Raw genomic sequence first — 26098 nt, 5'->3', positions numbered from 1 at the left:
ACTGTGTGAATGAGTGGAGTTGTGCCCTGTGTGGTGGAGTTGTGAGGCTTATGATACTCCTATCCATTTCAAAGGCTGTCGAGGGTGGAGGAGGTGACTGACTATAAAAAGACACACACATATAAGGCCGGTCAGGATCTTGAATAGCCCAGACCTCCCCTCTAGTTAGCTGCTCCGTAACCATCTCAGTAGGCGGCTTAGTATGCACACTACAAGTTCCCTACCTAGTACACTGCACTCCCCTACTTCAGAGCGCTGTTGTTCTCATGGTAACATGCTAACACCGCACATATGACACTGCTCTGAAATGTAGCATTGACAGGCACATGATGGGGAAGATTAATAAGATGGTGACTTGGACGGCTATATTTAATGGCTCGTGTAAATGTGTCTTGAAGGGGAAAGAGGGAGTGGGAACGCTGGCGGAGGGTTAAGGTCAAGATCACGGTCCGCCCACTTGAAGTACAGTATTGGGGTATTGTCATGGCTTCATATTAAACTGTCACTGACCATTCGGTAGAATGTAAATGGTCCTTCAAGAAGAGAGCAGAGAACTAGCAGAGAGCTAGTAGAGAGCTGTAGCTATTGGTTAATGTGTGTGTGTGTGTGTGTGTGTGTGTGTGTGTGTGTGTGTGTGTGTGTGTGTGTGTGTGTGTGTCTGTCTGTCTGTCTGTCTGTCTGTCTGTCTGTCTGTCTGTCTGTCTGTCTGTCAGTCTGTGTGTGTGTGTGTGTGTGTGTGTGTATACTGTGTATATTACATTGATGTTTCTATGTTGTTTCATGTACTCCTGACTGTATGTGCAGGTGTCTACAGGAGCTTATAAGCGGCAGGTGCATGAGATGCCCTCAGGGAAGATGGTGACAGACCAGACTGTGATTGACAGGATCACATGGGCCACCTGGACCAGGTAGAAACACACACACACGCACGCACGCACACAGGGCGTGGTTTAGAATTATATTATTGATCAATGTAATGTTACAGGTCAATCAATGGTGGCATGTTGGTATGGGGCATTGCACTGTTGCCTCACAGCAAGGAACCCAATATAAAAACATAGAGACAGATAGCTCTTCAGTCCTGTTCCTTACCAGCTGTGTCATCGCTCATTCACGTGTGTTTGTGTGTGTCATTTACCATATGGCTAATAAAAGACCCTGGAGGTCCTGTAATTATTATTATACTGATGTCTGCTACACAACTCTGTCTAGACATTGTTCAAGGTTAGTGGGTTAACTGCATATACTGTTTAGGAAAAATGCAGCGTTGGTATTGAACATTTTGCAGTGCATGTTTTTAATAAAAAATATACACAGAAGCTTCATCAATCATTTTACACGATGAACATACTATGCACATGTAAACTTGAATCAGCATTAGCCTAGTAAATGTCCAACTTTTCGCTTTAACAAAATGTTGTATATCTATATACTGTACTTCTGCTACCGTCTTTCTATATTATGTGAGCGCATGACTGTGAGTTTGTTCTGTGCTGTTTACGGTCTGAGCACCAGGATTCCTTCTCTCTTCTCAGTATCCTAGGAGACGAGGTGCTGGGGATCTGGCCGCGGAACGCCGATAAGGCGGACGTCAACTGTGCCTGCGTGTCACACGCCGGCCTCAATGTGGTCACTGGCGACGATTTCGGCCTGGTGAAGCTCTTTGACTTCCCCTGCACTGAGAAATTTGTGAGTGATTTGTCACACTGCACTGTGGTTGTTAGTGTAGAGACGGTGTGAGACTACAGTACTACTAGGTGACAGACCAGCCTGTAGGTCCCTGAGATCCTCTGGCACTGAACTTTTAACGGTTCCTGGAGCCAGGACCAAGAGACATGGGGAGGCCGCCTTCAGTTTTTACACCCCCAGCCTCTGGAATACCCGGCCAGAATCTATGGGAACTTTTAAGGGAGATCTTAAGACATACCTTTTTAATCTCGCTTTCATCATGTAGTTTTACCTATATATATTATTTTTTTTACATACTCACTTTAACATTTTTACTTACTTTCTATTCTCTTTTACCATATATGATTTGTCGTGATTTATTATCTTATTTTTATCAACTATTATAATTATATATAACTGTTTTTGATTTTTCTGTAAAGTACTGTGTGCTACATTTGTTTGCATGAACAGTGCTGTATAAATAAAGTTGATTTTGTCTTTGACTACTTCTATCTTTCTTTCTACAGGCCAAACACAAGCGTTACTTTGGGCACTCGGCACATGTGACCAACATTCGCTTCTCGTATGATGACAAGTATGTGATCAGCTCCGGAGGGGATGACTGCAGGTAGGACTCAACCTGCCCACTTTTATTCTAATACTTTCTTACTATACTAATATCAAATTTAGGGAACCAACAGTGTGTCTCTGACTTTGTCTCGTCTTTCTCTTTCTATACCCCCCCTCCCCCTCCTCTCTCACACAGTGTCTTTGTGTGGAAATGCCAGTAAAACAGAGCCTCACAAGTACACCAACATCAAGATACAGCAAACATCTGGCTAGTGCTAGGACCACACAAGGACCCCTTCCAGCCCTGGGTCAAACAGTATCTGCATGTCCTTTCAAATGCTTGGCCATTTGCTCGACCCTGTCTGGAGTGCCTGACAGGTGGAGTCTGGGACATTTTGGGACTATTCCATTGACTCCAGATTAGATCACTGAGCCACTGGTAAAGTACGAGCGGTTGTGAGGTGTGGTTTTGACCCAGGACTGATCCCAACACCTTAAGTGTCTGGCCACATGCAAAGCTTTGCCTGACATGCTGCAACTACGGCTCCATCCCAAATCTTGCCGTCTCCCACAGGTGTGTGTGTGTATCCACTTACCTTCATGGATTTTAAAGTAAGGGATTGGCTAAGGTTATGAGAGTGGAACCCATGCTTTGACCAATCTAATGCTTTTATGACTGGGGCACACTTTAGAGAGAAGGATAGATTATTAGAATGCAGTGCAATGCACTTCACCCCTCCCCCCCACCATACTGAGAAAAATGGGTTTGGAGTTTGGTGCAATACCATAGAATTCAAGTCTGAACATCTGAAAAGTGGATTTCTAAGAAATTATGACCATTGCATGTTTGTTTACATTCTCACCCGCTTTCTGTGATGAAGGACCCATGAATGCGGCTGATTTATTGATTTATATTGATTGATTGCCGTGTAGAAGAGTTCCATCTAGCCAGTGATCATTTTAATGAGCCTTCTCTGTTGTTGAATACCGTCCAACTTAAGTGCCTTTATGAATATTTCTACTTGCGTTATATTTTTTGAAATCTCACTGTTGAAATTATTTTGTATGTGTCTGGTGCTATTAGATTGTTAAGATTAACTCATTCAATATGCAGAAAAGGGCATTGCTTTGCTGCTGTTTGGTTTTACACATAAAGCATCCAAAGTATGATGACGTAATATGTATATGAGATAGTACATAATATCTCTTTATGGAAAATAAAATATTTATTTATATTTATGTTATTCTCTATCAAGTCACAGTTTGTAGACATTAAAGTGTACGGATTGTTCCTATAGATTATTTTAATGTCAAAATGTTGAATAATGACTTGTGGAAAATGTGGGTAAAATTCTCTTCCATATTCACCATTGTGTAATCATGCAAAGAATAATATACAGTATATCCACATACTTTACTAAAATGCAGCATTTTGCCTCACATCACCATTAAATCCAATGAAGAGTTTCAAATCAAAGTGTGAAACAAACGAGTATAGAAGTGGGTGGTGTTGTCGCTCCAAAGCTGACTATGCAGGCTTTCCCGTCCCGTCCTCTCCCACACCGTCCTCGTGTTTGTCTGATGTTTGACATGTCTGATGTTTGACACATAGCCTTGCTGTCTCTTAGCCCGTGTCTCATTGTAACGTAACTATCGGTGTGGCAGCAAAAATATCTTAATATTGTCTCTGTACTCTGTACTGCAATTCTATATGATCCTGTCCCGTTTGTACGTTTTATTTTATCAATATAATTTTTTGTACAAGATTGTGGGATCTTTGATTGTGTCTAGCAATTGTTTTCAAATTATTTGTATCATAATGTAAAATACTAAAAAAACTGCTCAAATGCATGAATTTATTTTTTAATCAAAATAACATCTTTGTGAATGAGGTTAAATATTTTATTGTATGAATGACAATCATAATTGTTTTTATACCAATTTATTGTGATTGATGGTGTGTGAAAGTCTGTGCAAATGTAAGCCAAGTGTTATAAGCCAAGTATGAAAAGATTAAATGGGGATAGTATAACAAACATATCCTTCTTTTGTTTCCATTCCTTCTAAATGAAGTTCTATGGCGAAATCCTGGTCATCAGTTCTGAACCCCAAAAATGCAGCATCTCATACACAGATCTAGAGAAGCTTTATTGGTAATTGTTTATAGTTCACAATGCATTCCACAAACAGTTCTCCGAGGAGTTCATCACAATTGTATGAAGTATCATTCACAATTACTTGCATAACAAACAATGCATGAAGTTTCCAAGTTACATAATTTTGCAGCTTTAGATACTGAGTCCACATAGTTTTTTTTGTCTTTTTAAAATCTTAAGTTCATGTTTGTAAACGTGTTCCTCCAGAGTTTAACTAGGCAGCTGCAATGACATGAGAAACGATTCATTAAACGCTCTTGTATTTTCATCTCGCAAAGTTTCTAAATGTTTCTAGCTAGAAATACTCAGAAGCATGAAGTGCTATGGTAGCAGCTCCCTCTGCCCTGTCAGCGATGCAGACTTCAATCAAGCGCCATGACACTTCTCATCAAGCACACTCAAGAGCAACTGAAAGAGCTAGAAGCTTTGTGAAACTACGGAAGTATTCAATTAAACAGTAAAATCACAAATACCACTAAATCATACCAAAAGAACAACAGGTACTCACAGATTTTCCACAATTGTACCATTCAACCCTCCCCCCCTTACAAAAAAAGAGAAAAGAGAAAAAAAATGGTTTCCAATTGTCTGAACAGCATGTGAAAAAAAAGTCAACCAGCTTCAGGAACGAATCACCTTTCAGACAACATGGGTGGTCAGATCAAAACTCAGGGGTCAAATGATCACTGTGTGGGCTTAAACCATTCTCACACAAACTAGTCTTCCAGATTGTTGGGCATTACAGCATTTTATTATTTTATCAACATTGGGGTATATAGAGAGCTGGTGGGGCAAAAAAAGAAATTATACAGAAAAATTATCAAATAACCTCGGGGGATATCTTCCAGAGAAAACTGGGAATTCTGAACTGGAAAGAGTTTACTTTTGACAACACAATAGTGAGGAGGGGTGCGGTCACACTACAGACCCCTCTTCAACATCCTTTCACCCCCCTCCCCCCGCTCCCAAGAGGACTTCCAAGGACAGACGAACTGTCCCTCTCTTCTTCTACTTCACTCGGCTTTGCGCTTCAATCCAGGCACCTTGGCTTGGATCCTGGAGGAGACAGAAGGTACAGCAGCTTTAGTCATCGTGTTGTGCCGGGAGAAGACAAACACAGGACACACTCGCATGTCAATACACAACTGAGCATCACTACAGTATATCTCCATGACCCAACCTACTTAGATTTGCAATTTACTTTCTACACGTTCTACGTTTATACACAAGTTATTTATACACAGCAATCGACATCTTATCATACACGTCATACAAGTCTTACTTTGCAACAATGTCTTTGATCTGGTTGTTCACCAAGGCCAAATAATGGTCGATTTGTGTCTGAAAACACAAATCACAACACGGTTATTACATTTCAGGACCCTCCTTGGCACAAGATTTTACATAAACGTTGGTTCAGAAAACTAAGTTAGTCATTATGAGAGGTACGAAGAGTTCCTACCTGATGCTTCTCATAGACAATGGGGCCGCTGAACGCTCCTACCAGACCTGTAGGAAGAGGAAAGATTAGCCTACTTGTCTTTTACTACTTATTAAACCACTAGGATGACTACTTTCCACTCCCAACAGCTGGTCCCAAACATTCCATAAACACGGCTAGATCTAAACCTGGCTAGACACAAACCAGCGCTCACACCACTGCAGCTTCCCCAATATGACCCAGTTGTGTTCACCGCGACAGCCCTAGAGACCACGACAGCCCTAGAGACCGCGTCTCTCACCAGCCTGCCGTGTGACACGGTTATCGAGGACCGTGCTGCGTATGAAGTAGGGATGGGACTTTTTGGCAAATCTGCTACTCGAAAATCGCTGGGCAAAAATAGATGTTTCTTCGAAAATCGCATCATTGCTCGTCTGAGCGACTTTTCCAATAGGGCCTATCCTATTTCTTCATATTTTTATTTAGAAATATGAGCATATGGACATGGTAGGGATGCAGACAGGTGCGCAGTCTATTGACGATAAGTCCTGCCGCGGAAAAGACCCTCTCCGAGGGTGTTGCGGGTACACTCAAGTATGCATTCGACAGTTTTGCCGTTCCACACACAACTTTTCGTTGGCTGCGTTAGCCGCTGCATGTCTGGTCCGGTCGAGTCTCGGTCTCACCTGACCTCACGCGCTGCGTAAACGACGCCTACTACTTATCCTAGGTTACAGTACTCAAACTCGTCTCGCGCCGCGAAAAACAAGGCAACTAGTTTTTTATAAGACAAGATGAACAAACGATTAGCAAATTATAAAATCTATTTTAATAATTTAATGCCTATTTGATTTTTCGAAGATCATGTCCCATCCCTAGTATGAAGCTGACATTCGTCAGGTTGTGTTGCTCAGGACCCAAAGGCCTTGCAGTGTTGAGTGTTGTAATATTTATCCTGTGGCGATATTATTTTAGAAACATAAATAATGAGGAATAATAAAGCACATCTCTTCCGCCATCTTGGATCACACGTCGCTTGTCGTCACTGTAAATGAGGGCAACCTCAGTGCCTCTCGAGCATAAATAAAGGTTTGAAAACACACCGTCTCATGGCACTTGCCAAGCTGCAGCTAAACACCAGTGCAGCTTGTGGTGTCTGTAATGGTTCAGTAGCCTACATATTCACGAGAACAAAAAAACAAGTTGTAAAATGATTTGGGAGCCAAGATTTGGGGGCCAATATCTCAAACTAACTAGTTTTATGTCCCGCCACATTCTCATAATGAAACGAAAATATTTTTATTTCACCACTAGTCTGAAATGTCCACTAGCCGTGATGCTAATTTTCGGCATGTTCTACTGCGTTCACTTATGCTAACAATGTTAGCGATCAGAACAGTAGTAGTTGTTGAATGAAATTGATCCTCTTCTTCTTGACAAAATGTCAAGAGGTAGACATTATTGGATTCCCCTTGGCCTACAGAATCTAGTATCTCAGGTTTGGGAGGGGGGGTGTATAAACCAAAATGAATGCTGCCTTCTCACAAACCTCAGCCAACATGGTTTTGAATGTCAAGAAAGTGTGAGGCTTTGACACCTCTGTCCGTATGAGTCAGGTCTCTCACAGTTTCCTGAAATACTCGGTGGTAGCTCAGGGCTGCTAGCTTGCCTCTGAGCAGGCAGCCCCCATCTGGAACTGGGAACAGAGCTGAAGTGGCCTCAAGAGTACAGAATTTAGAACAGATCCAGTGCCTAAGAGGTGGTTCCGTGACAAAGGTACAGGTGATAGGGAAACCCTGCATTAGCTCCTTGTGATTATGTCTAGACTTAAGCCAAAAAGGTCACCAGTGGTGACATGTTTCCAGTACTTAAGAACCTTACCCAGGATGATGAGAGTGAGTCCGTTGAACAAGGCACCGACGTAGGTCAGAATCCACATAAGGACAGCAAACTGGAGAAAAGGAAAGAGGACATTCAGTCTGAAATACAGTACAAGAAGATCTTTACATACATGTTGCTAGAGAGTGCTGTATGCCTCCATTTAAATGGTCAAGATAGTAGCCACTGTGCTCTAGAAAGGATCTGCTTTCCCATGCGAGAGAGCATGCTGATCATGCGCTCACATGGAATCAAAATGTCAACACAATCATTAGTAACCGGCCTCCAGACATATCTTGTGGTGTGCTAGCCTAACAGTAATGGGGCATATCCATGGTCACCAACCCACTCTGCCTTGGGGGCTTTAGTCTTTGTAGTGGACACACTGGAGCAAACTCAAGCCTAGACCAGCTGATGGATTTGGTAAAGGTCATACTGTAACACTATATAAAGCAAGGCAAGGGGTCAAACAGGAAGTTGGAATGCTCACAACATTGAGGATAGGCCATGTGTTAAATTAAAATACATAGAACGGATCCTTTTTTTTCAGCTCTAACTGGTTCAATGAATTCTACTTCAGTTCCATGATTTCAGTTTCATGATTTTACTGTAAAGAAGACTCTAGAACACCTCCAGAGCAGACACCCTCCTCTCCACTTAGGACCTAAGCTACCCCCCTCAGCAGGAGAGCCTTAGGTGCTGGACTACAGTGGCCTTAGCAGGGGACAGAGGGTTAGGGGGACAGGAGGGGCAGTCTGGGAGGTGTTGACAGCCGTGTATTACAGCTCATAACAGCTGCTGCTCTGCACAAGGCTGTTCTACCCTCCTCCCCCTGTGAGGCTGACTGCTTCACCCAGCTATTACAGCACACTGACTCTACATGGACCTTCATTCTCATCACTCAAAGGCGAATAACCTGCAGTCTCCCGTGGGCCTACGTTACAGTAGAGAGCGAGTGGTTACACAAGAGAACACCAGCGGGAGCCCTTCTCACCTTGAGGGAGTCGATCAGGTCTTCAACCAGGAAAAGGCGTCGTAGGTCACCAACGGTCTTGTTGATCCTGGCCAGGGCCACGTCGCTGTAAGAATGGACTACATCCTCTGACAGGGCCACTTCCTGGTCCAGGTACAGCCTGTGTCAGTGGCAATACACCACATAGTCAGTGACAGGCATTAAGACCGCATGCAACAGGGGAGCAATGTACTGCAACACCATTCAACTTAATACATGAGCAGGAATTCCGGATGACAAATAACCAGGGGCGAGGATTCCCTCCTCCTTTATCACAATGGGATTTGCTGGTATTCTAGGTTTGCTTTTCCCCAGACAGCTAAACCCAGGAGCTGCACCCCACAATCAGATTAGTTATGACTCTGACTGCCAATCACATTGCCGTTAATCTTACAAAAAGTCTGGCTAATTCTATCCTAATGAGTGGTTGGTTGACTAGTGGCAAATACTCATAAGCAGGCTTTGGCCCAAAGCCAGGACAGAGGATACTGTGAGTGGCAAGTTTCCATGTTGGAAATAAAAGCATAAAAACTCCTCAAACAAGGCTGGGTGAATCAAGTTGGACATTTAGGCAGAGTATTCATTCATTTGAAACAGTCAGCTAATGGCTCGGCTTCACTGGTTCCGTTAGCGTCAGCGTCAACCATCAACTATCAGACGCTAAGGAAATGAATCCACTGTAATTAATGACAGCGTCTCCACTGCAGCCATTGCGTTCGACGCCTGCATCCGACGTTAGAGAATCGCAGAGGCTCATTTCTTGATTTTTGACGGACGCAGCCAGTTGACGCTGATGGACGCAGTGGAGCCAAGGGATTAGTCAACCCCGGTCCGAGTTTCATTAGAGCACTGGGTTCTTCTAGAACACTCAGCTTTTTCTAGAACACACTCTTGGTATATTGATCTGTTCAGTGGCTGTGCATTTTTCCAACAGCAGGGCAGGTCTACAGGGTGTGTGGGTGTGTCAGATCAGATGCCAAGATCACTCAGCTGTCATGTGTGCACATCTAAATTTGGGATTCTGTCAGCTAGACAGACAAGCCCCGGGACAACCCTGGGTGGCGACTACACCAGGAGTGACATCACCCAATACCAAATCAATACCCTGGTCACCTAACCACTGAGCAATAGTGATGGTCTGCAAGGACTGAGTGGGGTATTTCCAGAAAGCTTTACCTTTATCACACTAAACGTCCTGATTAAGGGGATCGGACATTAGATCAGTTCTTCAATGCGGCTACTCACTTGAATGGGTGCCCTTCGTCGGACTTCTGAATGGCCTGCAGGATGCCCTTGTATATCCTGAAGGAGATGGTGACGGAGAGGAGGGCCAGGCCCACATAGGAGCACACGCTGACGATGCTGCACACAGTGAGGGACAGCAGCAGCAGGAGGCTGGCGCCAAACACCACGCCCGTGGTCTTGACATCACGCCAGTACAGGAGCTCCACCACTGATGAGAGCGAGGAGGAGAGAGAGATGGAGGCAATGCTTTAATATGAGGTTCATTGATTTTAACTGAAATGTGTCCTCTGTTTTAACAACCCTCTGTGTGAACTCAGGATGGGATGTGGTCTACCTTTGCTATATAGACAGTTTTCAAATATTTTGCCTTGAATAAGCCTCATCAAGTCTGTAGAGGCTCCATGTAAACTCCCAGATGGAATTTTAATGCCTTAATGTAATTTGCCTTGTAATGTTTTATTCTTTTTATTGTTTAATTGATATGGACCTCTTTTAAGTGAGTCTGGAATTGTTTAATTGATATGGACCTCTTTTAAGTGAGTCTGGAATTGTTTAATTGATATAGACCTCTTTTAAGTGAGACTGGAATAACAGTTGAATTGAATTCTAGCCACACTTTACAAACCAGGATTCCCTTTGTGCTACGATGAGCTGCTGACATTTTAGCATGCTGCTGGAATAACACAACCACACAGTCAGCAAAATCCAGAGGTTGATCCCCACCAGCAGCCTGTCTGTCCTTAGGAGTCATGGTATAGCTTAGCCTAATGTACCAGTCAGTTCTATGAGGGGCACAGGGTCTCTGGACGGGGGGGGTTGGTTGAGTCTGCAGACAGCTGAGCTGTAGAGGGCAGGACAGACGGTGCTTGTGTTTCACCAGGAATTCCGAGCAGGTCATATTAGAAGGGAAAGAGATTTCCTACTAGACGTGGTGACTTACACGTTTTAACCAAGCCAGTCAGTCAGACATTGCTGGAGTCTAACGTGCACTGCTGCACTCTGCTACTTGGCAGAACACCATATTTCAAATGGCTTAACAAGCATGAATCAGCTATTGGCCTAACGCCTGAATAAGATTTTACAAGTTGCTGCCAAAATGAGATCATTAGCTATCCAAAAATCTAAGTGAAGGTTGAAACAGAAGGATATTTGGATATTTCCAATCCAGCTATCTAACGTTAGCTACACAGCCTAATGTATGAAGTACAAGGTGCAATTGAGGGCGGTGAAGGCGCACAGCTCCGATTGCTACAACTAGTTGGGTAGCTAGTAGGTGAAGGACAGTCTAGCTAGCTAGTTATCGCTAACGCTATTGCTCATCGCCGCAGCCCATTGTCCACAAACAGTTAGCTTACGTTGCTAATAGTGCTGTGAAAGAGGGGCTTGTTCAGCTCAAATGTGGCTGTCTACATATGGCAATAAGCATAGCTAGCATCACGACCACCTAAAAATAGACCACGCATTGTAAACCCCGTTGATCTCATCCAATTACACGCCATGTTTTAATCAAGACCTTTCGTGCATCTCCCATTACTAAATACTGTTGTTAAATATCTAAAAAGAGGGAGGTGTATTGGAATTGCGATAAATAATTCAATGTCATGATCAATGCCTGCTAGCACTAGCTAGCTATCCCACCGATAAAATGTCCAGTTTGACCTAGCGGGGCCTCACCGCTCCGATCCTACCCATCACCCTCCCTACGACATTTTGTTTAAGGCAAAGTCGTTAATACAGAGACACAATATAACAAACGATATATGCAAAGGTACGATCGGTAAACAAAATATTCTGACAGGACTAACCCCGTTTGGCATCCATCTTGAACCTCCTAGCATGCAGCACCAGCGCTTAGCTCAGCTGCGAGAGAGGGAGGCAGACACTTCCTGCTCTGTCGATTGAAGGGCCGCTCATATGCGCAGCTCTGCGGCTCCCCGGCTCCCCGGACCATGGTAATTAACCCGTGATTGTAATGAATGCGTTTACATCGTGTCAATCAATTTAAAGAATATCGGTAGATGGTCAGTATCTGAATGTGTAACAGGATAGCCCAGAACGGACATGGGGGGGAAAGTGTGTTACATAACTAGTCAGTGCAGAGCATTTTTCGTCATCTAGATAACTTTGCACACTTATACAAGAACGAGATACGGCTGGAACATTACAAATAACTATAGATAATGTATATGATCCTCATAAGATTTACGTTTTAGAAAAACCATGCACTACGTGCATAGATAAGCACTATCGATGATTCTAGATCATAAAGATGAAACATTACACTGGACCCTGAAGGTTGTTTATTCGTCACACACGCACACTTCCACACACACGCTTCCACTGATGAAATGTATCCTCTGCTTTTCTCCCATCCATGCCGTCCTTCCTCTGAGGGCAGCCTTCAGTGCCCAAGGACCAAGTCCACAGAGATCGTTTGAGCGATATGTTTTATAGGTTGTAGTTCCCAAGTCTGACCACAGAACTCGGACCATGTGCAGTTATGTAGCAATTAGGCCATTGCAATAGCCATTCTATTAGCCTAGTGTGTGAGAGGTCAAAACCGTGACTCATTCTGCAGTGCTGTGATGACTTTGCCATTAGATTTACAACATACTGCTACAGTCACCCTGTCTGTCTCCCAGCCAGGGCCAATACTGCTTAGTCACCCTATGCTCATACACTAGTAGTACACCCTATGCCATCACAATACCAATTTACCTGGTTAAATAAAGATCTAATAATAAAAAATAACATGTCTGATGGTGGCACAGCAGTAAAACACCTTCATACCTCACTATTGGGAGCACTGTAAAGATAAATGGGGCAGAGGCCTAGCAGTTAGACTGACAATGACATCATGGATCCAGAGAGCTCGTGCTCACAATAGCCTCTCTGTTTTAATGTGTGCCAATTGCTGCGCCTCATCTTCGGATAAGAGATGCAAGCGTAGCACACGAGTATCAGCAGACGTGAGGACAAGCACAGAGAGTTCCACTGAGACAGCCCTTGCACAAAGTCCCATCACATAGGAAAGCTATTTTAGGCTAGATGCCTGGTTCAATTTGATTGGAATTCTCACAAAATATGTTTTATAAAAGAGGAACCCTGGCCAAGAGTGGTCAAGTTCAAAGTTTAGATCAGCAGCTTGCTCTTTCTAACTCCAACCCAGTTTAAGCACGACTCTGCACATGGATAGGTCCCCTCGACGAAAGGTCTCAGGACCAGAGTTGATGATAGGAAGAACTAAGCCCTGTCCAAGAACAGAGACAACCGGCGACCACTTATTCAGGTCTGTAAAGTCTAGATATGAATACAAAAAACAGTGGTACCTCCTGGTACACCCTAAGCATCAATAACCTTGCTTACATCTTCCATCCAAGATCCCAAAACAAATGCATGGATGAAGGGGCCAGGGACAGTTCCTGGGATCCCTGAGGCACCAGATGGTTTATTACACAGAATCATCTGTGAGTCATTTGAGTCATTCATGGAAAACGTTTGGAAAAGAGCAGCCACTTTCAATAAATACGTGGCAGGTGATTGGATGGACCATCTGTCCATCACAGCGTTTGTCACACCTAAACCACGTCCATAGCTGCCAGTACTTGGGCCTTCATAGGACGTTGATTGGCCAGAGTACATTTTGATCACAAACTGATTCTATTGAGCCTGGCCAGACTGATCCGTGTAGAGAAACAATTTGAGCTTGTGTGATCAGAATGGTCTTGCGAGGCCAAGTTTCTAAGTCCCTGTATTAAAAATAGAGGCCCCTGGTTCTGTCCCCTGCCCAGTGAGTCACCCCTTGCTCACTAGCATGGTTGAGACACATCAGCCAATCACTGAACTGCTAACTTCACTAGCCCAACTTCCCTTGTGCAAGAACCTTTGCACAGACTTGTCAGCAGTACTGTCCAAAGGTTCATCTGCTATGGTTGGTGTGGTTAGTAGTAGATTTACAGATTGCAAACTAGATTAGAAGAATCAGAAAAATGAATGCCACTTCAACAGTGTTTCTCCAATAACCAACAATCAGTAATTCATTTTCAGTCGCAGATGCATTCACAAATCACATGCACGACAGGTTGCAATGATAGTTCAAACATCGCACTAAAAACCTCCAATGCCATAATCACCCAATAGCTAGCCTATTATATCCGTGGATCAATTACCATCCTATTAAAAAGGAGCAAACAACCACAAATATTGTCCATAATGCCAAAGCAAACTAGCCTACTGCTAGTATGCTACAGTACAGTTCCGTCTATCAGAGCTAGTAGAACGATCCTAGATCCTAGGAAAGGCAGCCAGAGAGAGTAGTAGAGAAGACAGGGATACCCTTTTTTTTCCAGTGCGAGGAGGATGGCAGGCATTCTGTATTGTTCTCCATGTTTTATCTTTGGCGAGAGGCTCCTTGCACTACGGAACAGACCAGCAGGGCATTCCAGAAAGACAGCAGCATGCGCCGAGCCAAGCGGTGCGCTGGACTGGAGAGGTGGGTGGGGTTGTGGGGACTGAGGTGTCGAAGGAGGGAGGGGACCAGACCTTCCTCTCTAGAGATATCTGCAGCACGCTTGCTCCCTCTCTCTTTTCTCCCGTGAACACACACTCCTATCTTGCTCTTTCTCTCTCACTCACTCTCTCTTCCTCCCTCTCTCTACTCCTGTCAGACAGACACACACACTCCCTCCCACTCTCCCAGGCTGCAGGACTAAGGTCAGCTGACTGTCTGCTTGCTCGGAGAACGGTTGATGCTCTGACGCAGCGGCTATAAACTTCTGCCTCCCTCCCTCCCTCCCTCCAGTTAGATCCTCTTGCCAGCGACAATCTCCCTCCCTTCTCCGCAAATCAACAAATACCTCCATTGTCCACCCACGCCACCCACACAGATGAGTCAAGAGACTGGGTCATTGGGTGACTTCAACCAATCTCTGTAAAGTCTACAGTAAACCTACCAGCTTTGATGTTATAAAAAGGAGCACTCAATGTGTATACCGGAGACCTCTATTAAACTAGGCTAGACCATCTCCTGTGACTGCACAAATACCTCGCTCAAGCAAGTGGGAGGTTGACACATTGCCAAAAGCAGACAGCCCGGAAATGAACCTAATGCAATGACATACTGTAGGTAACTTGTCAATTAACAGGTCTAAGCAAAACCCTCACACCTCGAGACAATCATCCATCCGCTTGAGTGTCAAATTCTGTTGAGATTGAGAAAGTGAGAAAAGTGGGTCATTGACCCGTAAGTCCAGTAGAGGGCACTCCCTTCTTTATGATTTACATCTAGGCCTGCAATTTATCCAGTCCTTGAAAGTATCATCAATGAATGATCATAACTGTCGCAATCACTGCAATCACGTCTCAGGACTTGGCAAATTAGTTATGTCCCCTCAAAGAAAGTGTTTCCACACACACAAAGAATTAGAACTGAAGAAATGTAGATAAATTGAGTGGTACAAGGTCCACTTCACCGGTGTAAAAAAAAATTAAAAAAAATAAAAAATAAAGGTGCAGTTATTAGAACGCAGATAATGAGTATCGATAGTGGGTCCTGAGAAATCTCAGTTGGTTCTCATACTGCCTCTAATCTCCCCGAGGGGGAGGTAAGAGCAGGGGAGGTTAGGGCAGTGAGGTTTCAGATCACACCGTTGCATCTCAAATCAAACAGATGAGGGAACACTTGCTGACTTGGTGCTCTCCTCGTCTGCCAATGTCGCAATGCAGGCAGGCAGGGGAGGGGTTGGGGGGGCGGGGGGGGCTGTTCTTTTAGGGAGATCTCTCACACACACTGTTTTTGTGTGTGGTGGTGTGTAGATGCGTGAGAAACAACCAGCCAGGTACAGTGAGTGACTTATTAGTAAAGATCAACTGCAGGCTATGCTCTTCACTGGTAAAATAACTAAATGACAGGTAATAAATCAGTTTCAAAAAGTCTCATATACCAGACTTGCTTAATCACAGGCCTAGGGCTTTAACTCCACTATTAAATAAAATAAAATTATGCATATTTCACATGAAAACTAGTCCTCGGGCAGAGAACACAGCAAAAAGTAGTCTAGGTGTGGAATTCAGAACAGGGTATGGCTAACGGCTAGAAGGCGGTGGCTTCTGTAAGGTGGTGTTGAGTTACAGGGTTTCCATCTCTAGTTATTTCTAGTCTAGCTAAAACCAGACTGCACACTGAGGTAATCTAATTCGACAGAGCAAAAGCACTCAGGGCGATTCAAACCCACTAGGGGGGGAGGGGGCACAGAGTTGGACCTGCCCAACACCCCACCCTCTTGGGAAAAGGTGAAGCCGAGTGGATCCTGAGTCCCAAATCTCAACCCTTATATCCCCAAGTGTGCACATGTTGCCCACCATGTAGCCAATTCACTTTCAACGCAAGCTGAAAGAATCTCTCCCCCTTTATGTGCCACTGGTGGGTTGTGTTTTATGCAAGACATTTCTGAATCTAGGAAAATCATGAAAAAATCTAAGCACACTTACCACATCAAATTGAAAAGGTAGTATTATACAACATTAACAGTATGATGGAACTGGAATGCTAAACCATTCTACTGACAATGGACAACTGATAATGAAAAGAATACGGCCCTCATGCAAACACACAAAATAAACAAAAAGAATCACACAACACACCAAACTCAAAACACACAAGTCAACTAAAAATGCAAAAGGAACAATGCAAAGAAGAAAGGTTGATGTAAAAGTAGAAGTGAATGTGGAAGGAACCAAAAGAAACAAAAATGGATGGTGGTTGGTAAGGGAGGACAATCAAGAGAATGGGATGATGAAGATGAACCACCAATGAGAAAGATAGGGACCTTCCATGCCAGACATTACCTGCTTTGGTGCTCAAGTTGGGCATCTGAGCAGGTTTGGGAGCCACTGTGTCCATAGAGAGCGTCTCAGGTTTGAGAACAGGGGAGTGGAGGAGCGGTGCCTGGGATGGAGGCTCTTTGATGTCTGCCTTCTCCAGGTTAGCCTTGGCCTTCTGGGGGGAGGCCTTGGCTGGGGGCTGGGTAAGGAGGAGATAAGAGGCCTGGGAGCTAGGAGCTTCTTCTTCATGGACCATTGAAGACACATTTGTAGGAGCCATCTCCTTCTGCCCAAAGATGAGATCATCATCCATACCAAGCTCTGGACCCTTGGCAAACTTGGAGTTATCCAGTGCCTCCAGAAACTCATCAATCACACCTCGAGGTGGCCTCTCGATAAACTCAAATTCCTCAGAGGAGATCTCCGGCTCAGAGACCTCTTCTCCTTCGTCTGCCTCCTCCACCCATGTGTTATTCTCCATCTCCACCTGGAAGATGGCAGGATTCTTGGCCATGGCCTCCAGCACAGGTGACAGGGAATCGGCGGTGGGGCTCTCAGAATCAGAATCTTCCTGGTCCTTCCGGCTCTGGAAATTGAGTGGCTCAAGCTTGTTGGCCATTTTGGAGGAATCGTGACTGGAAAACCAGTCTTTCTGCTCTACCTGGACCAGCTCCTCCTTGTTCAGGGGTGTGGTCTCCGCCTCTTTCACAAGGTCAAAAGCCCCAAAGCCGTTATCATCTTCATCCTTTGTGGCTGATTTTGCCTCCGTCTCCTCAGCCATCTCCTTCAGCAGAGAAACTTTGGATTCAAATGCAAACGGGTTTGTGGCCGACAGGCTGAAGGGGATGTTGGGTGAATCCAACAGCTTGCGCTCAAGAACAGGGCTTTGTTCAGGGCTTCCTTCAGGGCTTCCTTCAGAGGACCCTGAGTCCAACTTTTCTGGATTCAGTGGGGATGACTTTAAGATGTCGGGGAGAAGAGCAGAGTCCTCACCCTCCTTGGGGGCCAAGGAGAACTGGCCCAATGGCTGCATGAGCGAGTCGGCAGCGAATTTGACAGACTCATATGTTTTGGTCTCGTCATAAAAAGAGGGAGGGCTATCTTGAGAGTCACCACCCTGGCCGTACTGGACCAGGTCTGGAGTGGGACTCTCAGACATTTTGGATGCCCTGCTGTCAGAATTGCTATCCCCGAAATGAGAAAACCCAGCATCAGCCACTGGGGAAAAGCCCTGGAATGGATTCTTCTTCACCTCAAACATCAAGTCATCATCTGATCGACTAAGCATGTCTGGCTCGATCCCAGACGAGCCAATGTGGGCTGTGTCCTTAGAGAAAGTATCCATGGAGGCCCTGGAGTTGTCTTGAGAGGCTAGAAATGGAGAATCCCAGTGCTCTGTTGGGTTAGAGGAGGCAGGTGCAATGTGAGATTCAGGGACCATCTGGGGTGAAATAGGAGACTGAGAGGGAGAAGTAGACATGCCTGAACTATGCTTCTCTTCAGGGGAAAATGACACTCCGCTGTCTTCACGCAGAGACTCGGGCCCTAGATCTCTCACTGAGCTACAATATGGGTCTGCTTCTAACTCAAAACGGATGGTATCAGACTCAATGCCTTTTGCAACATCCTGATCATTCTTACTATGGCCAAATCTGGCATTACCCTCCTCTTCACCTCTCCAAGGCATATCACTGGACAAAACCTTGGGAGGCTCTGGAGAAGGCCTGAATGGAGCAGACGCTGTGGTAGGGGGCTGGTTGGGACTCTCAGACAGAGAGAGCTCCTCCAGGGAGTCGGGAGAGTGTAGAGGAGAAAGAGGAGAGATGGGAGCAGGGCAATCACCCCTCTGCCCAAGTGCTTAAGTAAAGAGGGGAAAATGCAATACATCAAGACACACTCCATTCCTTCAGTCAGTGCCTATGTAACATGCCTGGCATGCTGCAGTGCCAGCAGTCAGGTGAGATGGTGATTTCCCAACAGAGATTTAAACTAATTGATTAACCATCTGCAATATCGAAAAATTGCCTTAGTCATAGTTTTGAAAAGTTTTGGAATTCAAAATTCTGAATTATTTAAACCAAATCGAAAGGCTAAACATAAGCGCAATCACTGCAGGGAACCATCACTCAAACAAATGCCACCAATTAGTTATTATTAAATCTAGTCTTCTGTTCGAAGGGACCACAATCACAGGGATTCACAATACACTGTCACACAAACAAGAGATTGTTATGAGTATCAAACTGGTTTAAAACTACTCTGAAATGCAAATGACAGCTAATCGACAAACCATGCATTTCAGAACCAGACATTCAAAACTAATTGAGGTATAAAAGCTGTGAACTGAACAAGAAGATGCAGGGTTGGAAGATTTAGGAGACACAGCCGGCAGAGAGAACTTGCCTGTAGGGAATTGCATCAGAAGTTGAGACGGAGCAGAAGGAGGAAAAGGTTCATCTGAAAGAAAGAGTGAAATAGTTAATATCAACTGAAGAGAATAGCCCTATCCCAAATCAATCTACGGACCCTATGCTCTGTACTTCGAAAACAGGTTATCTGCAGGTTTCAGCAAGTTAAATTTAAGACGTTTTAATGCCACTTGGAATGCAATTTAAGACCTAATTTATTGAAGTCAGTTAGACTTAACTTAATGCCCAAGAGCTGCTGATATATTTTAAGAGTAAAATCTGCAGATTATATGATTAGCCTAACGTTATTTGTAAATGCCTATTTAATCATTTTGGTGAACAAAATTATTAGATTATCTTGAAAAGGACTGAACGGGGGTCCTTGCTCAGATTTTATTTTGCTAGTTCCTCATTTGTGACACCGCTAGCAGGTCAGGTCATATGCTGTAGAAGTCAGCAAAAATAAAACATGTTTTTCCAGATATGAAAGGTAATGGTTATAAAATAAGATTGATAAAAGATAGCACTCTGCAGAGATGAGTCAAATTTCAAAAAGGTTAATCATATTAGGTTTCACCTTTAATTTAAAAACAAATTACAAGGCAACCTTTATCTAGGTAATCTACTGCACCAGTGGTGGATGGATGGGGCAGTATGTATAAAGAAAGTATAAAGAGTGTATTTTTTTGCATTTCGTTTTATGACCTTATGTGTTGCACTTTGTCTTAATGCTTTTAATGTCTCATTTAAAGCACTTAGAATTGCCTTGTTGCTGAAATGTGCTATACAAATAAACTTGCCTTGCCTATGTGCATGTAAATTTCAGATTCCAACATTAGTCTAATTTCCTGTCATTTACTGATATTTCTGGATCTTAGTGGATGGTTCTTTGGGAGCAGGGGTTTATGTGCTACAGTATATTGACTATTAAGTTGTGATTCTCTTAAATTAGGCTATGCGAGCCTTTCATAAAATAAATGACTGTCTCACATGATTACCATTGTGCTCTGTTCTCTAACTGTGTTGTCGGCACCCCCTCACCCCACATAACCCACAGTACCAGCACTCTGCTCTCTCATTTGGTCAGATTATCATGAAATAATGTAAATATCTTTCTCTTGCTTGTGATGCCGTTTTTGCACATTTCAAAATTCTACAATGTGACAAATGCATGGAAGAATGAGTTTAGCTGGTAATAGCGATTTTGTGATACCAAAGTACACAGGCCTCGCTTTGTGTAGAACTATGAGATTGGTTTGTTTTGAGGTTTGTTGAGTTGTCGATATAAGGATGTGAAAAACCCCTTACATTCATGAAGTAAATCACAAATCCTCATCCAATCATCCATTCTTTAACCACACCTCCATACAACACAAATGGAGTGTAATAAGAAATAGGCTTCTCTGCCAGGTGATTTTTTTAAAGACCTTTGAGTAATGAATTTAAGACTTAAGGCCTTTTATTTAGTTAAATTAATTTAAGACTTTTTAAGGACCCGCTGATACCATGTGAAAGCATTGGACAAGTGTAAGTGATAGACTGATAGCCAAACAAGGGGCAAGGTATAGGCATTACCATAAAGCTTACACTTGCCCTATCATTTGACTTAATGTGTAGGGTAGTCAATTTGGGACTGGGCAAAATAGACCAGGGTAGAGTAGTGTGCCCTGTTGCAGATAGGTTCGCTGTGAAGAAAGACGAGCAGCTTTTAGAGCATACAGAGTAAGAAGCTGTAATGCATGCAACGCAGAATTAAGGTGACAGTGATGTCCACAGGAAGCAAGTCATGCTATTGAGATGATGACATGTATAAGATCCTGTATCCTAGGGAGAACAAGACTATGACGGCAGGAGAGAATAGCCCTAAGGCACACAGTCATAGTTTGAAAGAATGTCTATACATTCAAAATCACATAAAAGGAAAATAATCTTAGGTGATCTAATAAATTGACATCATGATGTGCACATGGCATAATTTATATACTGGAATATTATCTTACAGTAGGGCAGCAGAATATCCTGTGTGAAGGAAAGCGCAAGTCAAACTTGGATGATTCAACGATCATGAAAGCTACACAACTGACCATTACTAGTCATTGCCAGATTGAGCGAGTGTGTACCATCAGTACACATCAGTGTGTACCATCAGTTGATTGATCAAAAGAAACTATGCACATCAAAAGTTATCAATATTTCCCATTGCAACAATTTCTTCAGATAATTCCAATCTGATGATTATTCAGCAGATTAGATCTGATTTAGACCAGTTACCTCTGCTGTCTACATTCCAGCGTTGAAGTAACCCTAAAATTGAATAAACATTAACATTAGGCCAACAGTAAACTAAAAGAAAGATCCCCTGGGCTCATCTAATTAGCCAAGTCTGGGCTAATCTTTCACCAACTGCTATCTTAACCAAATAACGTGTTGTGTTTGAGTCAAACTCACTCCCTATGACATAACATGTTCTAGGTGTGCCGCACAGAACACGGACACACACACGCACAGTACTAAAGTAATCAATGTCAGAATATTCTCACAATTACATTACATGATTGTACCATATCACTGTCTACATCCTGGTTAAATGTAATATTTTTTACATTCACTCCTCTGGCATAGATTCAATGAGCAAATTGATCAAATTAACTAAGTGTGTGATTAGCTTAACTCCAAGTGTGAAAACAGTACCACTTGACTTGGCAGTTCATGCATTTATGGTTGGACAGATAGCCTCACTCGCACAATGAGATGGCAAGTTTCAACAAAGGTAAAGTCTGACTTGAATACTGCATAATACAACAAGAATACTGCATCACTCTGTTATGCATGTACACAATACTCTCACTCAAAGTAATGGCAAAACATGCTCAACCTGTTACCACAAAGGGTCTACTGGGCCAGTTTAGCCAAACACCACAGTAGCACAAACTTTTAGAGCTAGAGACCATGATTGTGGTATACTGTAGGTACTGCAGCCTTCTTGTTGCCAAAAGGCAGCTGCTGCGCTGGCCATGAGCAGCTTGTTAAGGGGCAGGGCTCCTCGACTCCTTCCTTGGATACAGTATACAACACAGCAAAACAGAGTGGGTAGCCAGGCACACACAGGGCCTGCTAACATACTTCCAGGGCCAGAAGCCCATCTCTCATCCATGCAACAGCCTCCACCTAAATTACAGGCCGTGGGAGAAAGATGCAGGCACCAAAAATAAGATTGCGAGCAACAGCAGCAACCCCCTCCCCAAACCCTGAGCGATTAAATGGCCTGTCGGTCAACCCAGTTCTTTGTGATGCTCTGGTCTGTCTTCCACTCCCAACCCCACCCTGACTCCGGCAAAATCATTATCTATCTCAGCAAAAGAGGCACTTTAGAACAGTTAAAGTGTGTAACGGTACTGCACTTCCTCAATCAACATAGCTCTGACTGACACGCCCAAAATAAAATGTAACCTGAATAAAATGAATACAACCCCAGACAATTGGCAATGGTTGACTGGTACAGCTATAGCAATGCTAAAACCGCATAAGGAGCTATTGTCGTAGCTGGCATGGAAATGGCAGAGAGAAAATGTTTGGCTTCGTTCAGTAAGCTATCTGAAACGCAGGAAGGGAGTGGATGTTCACTTTAGACCAGATTCCTTTGTTCTGACTAATCATCGAACCCATCTCGGAACATAGCCTACCGCCGCAGCAAGCTAGCGAGACGACCATAAGCCAGGTACAAGTCGGATGGACGCCTCCAATAAGCCACATGTAAAATGAAATCTTATTTGAAATACACTAAACACATACTGGTGTATGAAAAGTGTCACTTTTACACATCCTTTACAGTAACACGTATTTATTTCAGATAGTGCGTTAAAGACGGCTCACTACTAGGCGTCCTCGTGTCAGTCTGTCAAAACAGGTGGGCCGCATCATCTTCGGGGCTAATAACGTTAGCCAGCTCGCTTCAATACATTTTACTAACCTTTCATACACACTAACGTTAGCTAAATATAATAATATGTTGGAACATACTCGTCATCATCGATATTTGGCTACCAACATCATCACCAAATTAGCTAGCCAGCTAACTCCGCTTAGCAAAATTGGAAATACATCGTTAGCTAGCCAACGTTTGGTTAAGCAAGGCTACACAATATCTATACATCAAATAAATGTAATTCCGCAGCAACATTCATCTTGAATATTTGACAAAAAAACATGTATAAGTAAGTTAAGAAACACCACGGCGAATGCATTTAATTTAAAGTGATATTCTCGCCTAGCTATCTACTCACATGATGCTGGTGGTGGGTGTGCTGCAGCTTCTTCTTTCTCCGGAGCCGCTTTGGGGAGAAGGTCTTCCTCCTGAACGGCTTTCGGAGGTTCCGCTGGCTCGATGACGGGCTCCGGGGCAGGCTCGGGTACGGGCTCTGGAATAGGCTCTGGTTCTGGAACAGGCTCCGTATGTTGTATAATATGTGCGACCTCCTCCGGTTCTTTATCCGCAACAGTGGAATCTGGAATAGCCTCTTTTGTCAGTTGTTCCGTGGCATCCTCTACTACGGTGGTCGGTGGCGCTATCTCTGGCTCTGGCACTACCTTAGGCTCTGGCACTACCTCAGGCTCTGGCACTACCTCAGGCACTACCACTACCTCAGGCACTACCACTACCTCAGGCACTACCACTACCTCAGGCACTACCACAGGCTCCGGTACTACCACAGGCTCCGGTACTACCACAGGCTCCGGTACTACCACAGGCTCCGGTACTACCACAGGCTCAGGCTCCGTGAGTAGCATGGGCTCGTGGTCTGGAGTTGAGGAAATTTCCGTAAATTCTTTAGGGATAACCTCTGCGTGTGACGAAGTGGCCTTGTGCCTGTCAATTGCATCCTGTGCTCCACCAACTAAATCTACAATATCGTCTACGTAGACAACGTCTTTAGCTATGGCCTCGTTGAAATCATCCATTCCGTGGTCATGAAGTTTGTCCAGTTCTTCCATCGGAGTTGTTGAGGATACTAGTTCACTTTCTGCCATCTTTCAACTGCGGGAAAAAGTTTCCAATTTAATTCTTTCTCTAGGTGGAAAGTGTCCAAAATGCCACCAACAAATAATGAAATATAGACCTTTGTTCGTTACCTGAGTCCGGACAAAGTTGCAGAAATACGCCACGGCTCCTGCCACGGAACAACCGAATACTTGGCCTGCCCCAACTTCGGAAGAACGCACACCCTCTCACAAAGTTTCAGTAGAAAGAAGAATCAAATGGCCAATGACTTGCCAATACCCCTGAGTGATGCCACGTATGACCAATAAGTGTTTGTGAGCGTAAATGGTCCCGCCCCCGTGAATGGGTAGTCGCTGAATTTGTTAACACCCCTTCCTTAAACCTTGCACCGTGTTGGCTGAAATAGCTGGGGAGCACATAGTGGAGTGTCAGCCATTGGATGACATAACTTTGCAGTTGCACGGTACAAAAGTTCACTGTGTGGCACGCCGTTATATAACTTTGTCTTTCCTTTTTAGCTAGATACAGTTACTCTGCAGCGATGTAAAAATAGACTCATGCCCGCAACGTGTTGTAGACAGAAATAGTCCTATTCACTGCTGTAACTACTGGAATAGCCCATAAATAAAACTAATATACGGCGCTGTAGGCTACTATTTGTAGAGATTTTCGATTAGCTTTGGAATGATGATCGAAAGCAAAAAATGTGGCATCAACATATTTCCTGAAGGCTTGAAAGCTGCAAAAGAAGAGGCAAGCAGTATGACTTATAGATTCTTCATAAGTTATATCATAATGTTAAGTCAGCCCAAAACAAGTTTATCCAGGCTGTATAAAGCTTTCATTCGGTGTTTGCTTATAAAGTAGACTATTCATTTTCGCGATTGTAACTTAATTTACCAACGACTGCATCTTATGTACTAGGTTAAAGAGCTGCAAGCTACAGTATGCACCAAGCCAACTCTAAAAATAAAGCGTAAGTATATATGGTCTGCATGTGCTACTTTTGTGTCCTAAAGGTTGCATGTCTGTTGGACACATCACCTTATTCTGGCATTTGAGTTTGTGCAAACAGTGGTTTCATCTGAGATGCATGAAAGAAGAAGCAGTTTTTTTTAACTACTCCCCAAGAAAGCACAAACGTTGCTTACCAATTCCTGCCTTCTGGACATTTGCCAGTCTTGACAGATGCCATATTCCATGTACTCTATTCTAAAGCTACAATACTAGGTTACATTCCTCACTACACATTTTAATTGCAAGCATTTTATAGAAGTATATAATTTAGAAATAAGACTAGGCGTATATAAAAAAGACTGTCCAGCAATGTGTGTAGAAGGACAGTTCTCCTGTTAGCTGTATGGCTCTTGAATTACTGCAACATGTAGGCCTAGGTCCATCTCTGGTTACCACCATCTCTGCCAACAAGTCATCATGGGATGTAGGACTCCTTCTGGAGACTTCTATGCCAAGGGGGAAACTGACCTCAGGGCATGAAGCTTGCAAGAATATGATAAGCGAGTCCATAACAACATTTCCTTCTCTTCACTTTGTCCACAGTCACAACCTAACATGGCCACGGGTGCTATTTGCACACAGTAACCTCTCATCTCCACAGGCATTATAAATGTCTGTTGGTGAGGCGTTTCAGCTGTCCAGTCCTACTTTGGCCTACAGTAGAGTTTCAATGTCTGACATAGCACTGCAAGCTCATGGTGGATATGTGTATGTTGTGTGTGTGTGTTTATTATTGTGTATGTTTCTGTTAGTGAATGTGTATGTATGTTGGTGTGGATGCATGTGCCTGTGCCCTTGTGCGTGTGTGTGTATATTGTCGGTCTATGGAGGGGAAGACTAATGGTACAGTAAATGAGCTAGCTTGCTGGAACTGTATCTAGA

The 26098-nt window shown here is 43.7% G+C and overlaps 2 protein-coding genes across 10 annotated transcripts in view; one reads left to right on the top strand and one right to left on the bottom strand.

Moving 5' to 3' along the window:
• Window positions 1–3991, top strand: part of LOC311319640 (echinoderm microtubule-associated protein-like 6) — a gene marked incomplete at its 5' end in the record, with an annotated part of 62173 nt that extends 58182 nt beyond the window's left edge. For all 6 annotated transcript variants that reach the window (XM_084451221.1, XM_084451223.1, XM_084451224.1 and 3 more), the window contains 4 exons: window positions 805–908; window positions 1536–1689; window positions 2196–2296; window positions 2435–3991. In XM_084451221.1, the coding sequence (XP_084307347.1) occupies window positions 805–908; window positions 1536–1689; window positions 2196–2296; window positions 2435–2459 (384 nt within the window). In that variant the 3' untranslated portion in view covers window positions 2460–3991. The remainder of the gene's footprint in view (window positions 1–804; window positions 909–1535; window positions 1690–2195; window positions 2297–2434) is intronic.
• A 376-nt stretch (window positions 3992–4367) lies between these two features.
• On the bottom strand, window positions 4368–24438 carry rtn4b (reticulon 4b). 4 transcript variants are annotated; one of them, XM_084451278.1, is made up of 11 exons: window positions 24331–24438; window positions 23484–24235; window positions 19196–19249; window positions 18434–18649; window positions 16817–18187; window positions 9971–10178; window positions 8708–8846; window positions 7717–7786; window positions 5857–5903; window positions 5677–5735; window positions 4368–5450 (listed from the first exon to the last, which is right to left on the bottom strand). In XM_084451278.1, the coding sequence occupies exons 2-11, from the start codon at window positions 24226–24228 to the stop codon at window positions 5408–5410; spliced, it is 2952 nt and encodes a 983-aa protein (XP_084307404.1). In that variant the 5' UTR covers window positions 24229–24235; window positions 24331–24438; the 3' UTR covers window positions 4368–5407. The 4 variants fall into 4 exon arrangements, with proteins under 4 accessions (XP_084307404.1, XP_084307402.1, XP_084307403.1 ...); XM_084451276.1 differs by having other exon boundaries at window positions 16817–18649; window positions 23484–23895; window positions 23926–24235; XM_084451277.1 differs by having other exon boundaries at window positions 16817–18649; window positions 23484–23895; window positions 23944–24235.
• Window positions 24439–26098: the final 1660 nt, after the last annotated feature.

Source organism: Borostomias antarcticus (genome assembly GCF_949987555.1).
Source record: "Borostomias antarcticus genome assembly, chromosome: 2".
In the NCBI taxonomy this organism is placed as follows: domain Eukaryota; kingdom Metazoa; phylum Chordata; class Actinopteri; order Stomiiformes; family Stomiidae; genus Borostomias; species Borostomias antarcticus.
The sequence above is the reverse complement of the archived record's forward strand: the minus strand, read 5'-3'. Positions and strand labels throughout refer to the sequence as shown.

Excerpts from the sequence above, each read along its gene's own strand:
- rtn4b (XM_084451275.1), bottom strand. The coding sequence starts at position 24,228 with ATGGCAGAAAGTGAACTAGTATCCTCAACAACTCCGATGGAAGAACTG. Across the intron at positions 10,179-16,816 it reads CAACTTGAGCACCAAAGCAG|TGGTGGAGCTCCTGTACTGG; the intron begins GTAATGTCTGGC and ends CGCTCTCATCAG. Across the intron at positions 7,787-8,707 it reads ACCTGATCGACTCCCTCAAG|TTTGCTGTCCTTATGTGGAT; the intron begins GTGAGAAGGGCT and ends CCTTTTCTCCAG.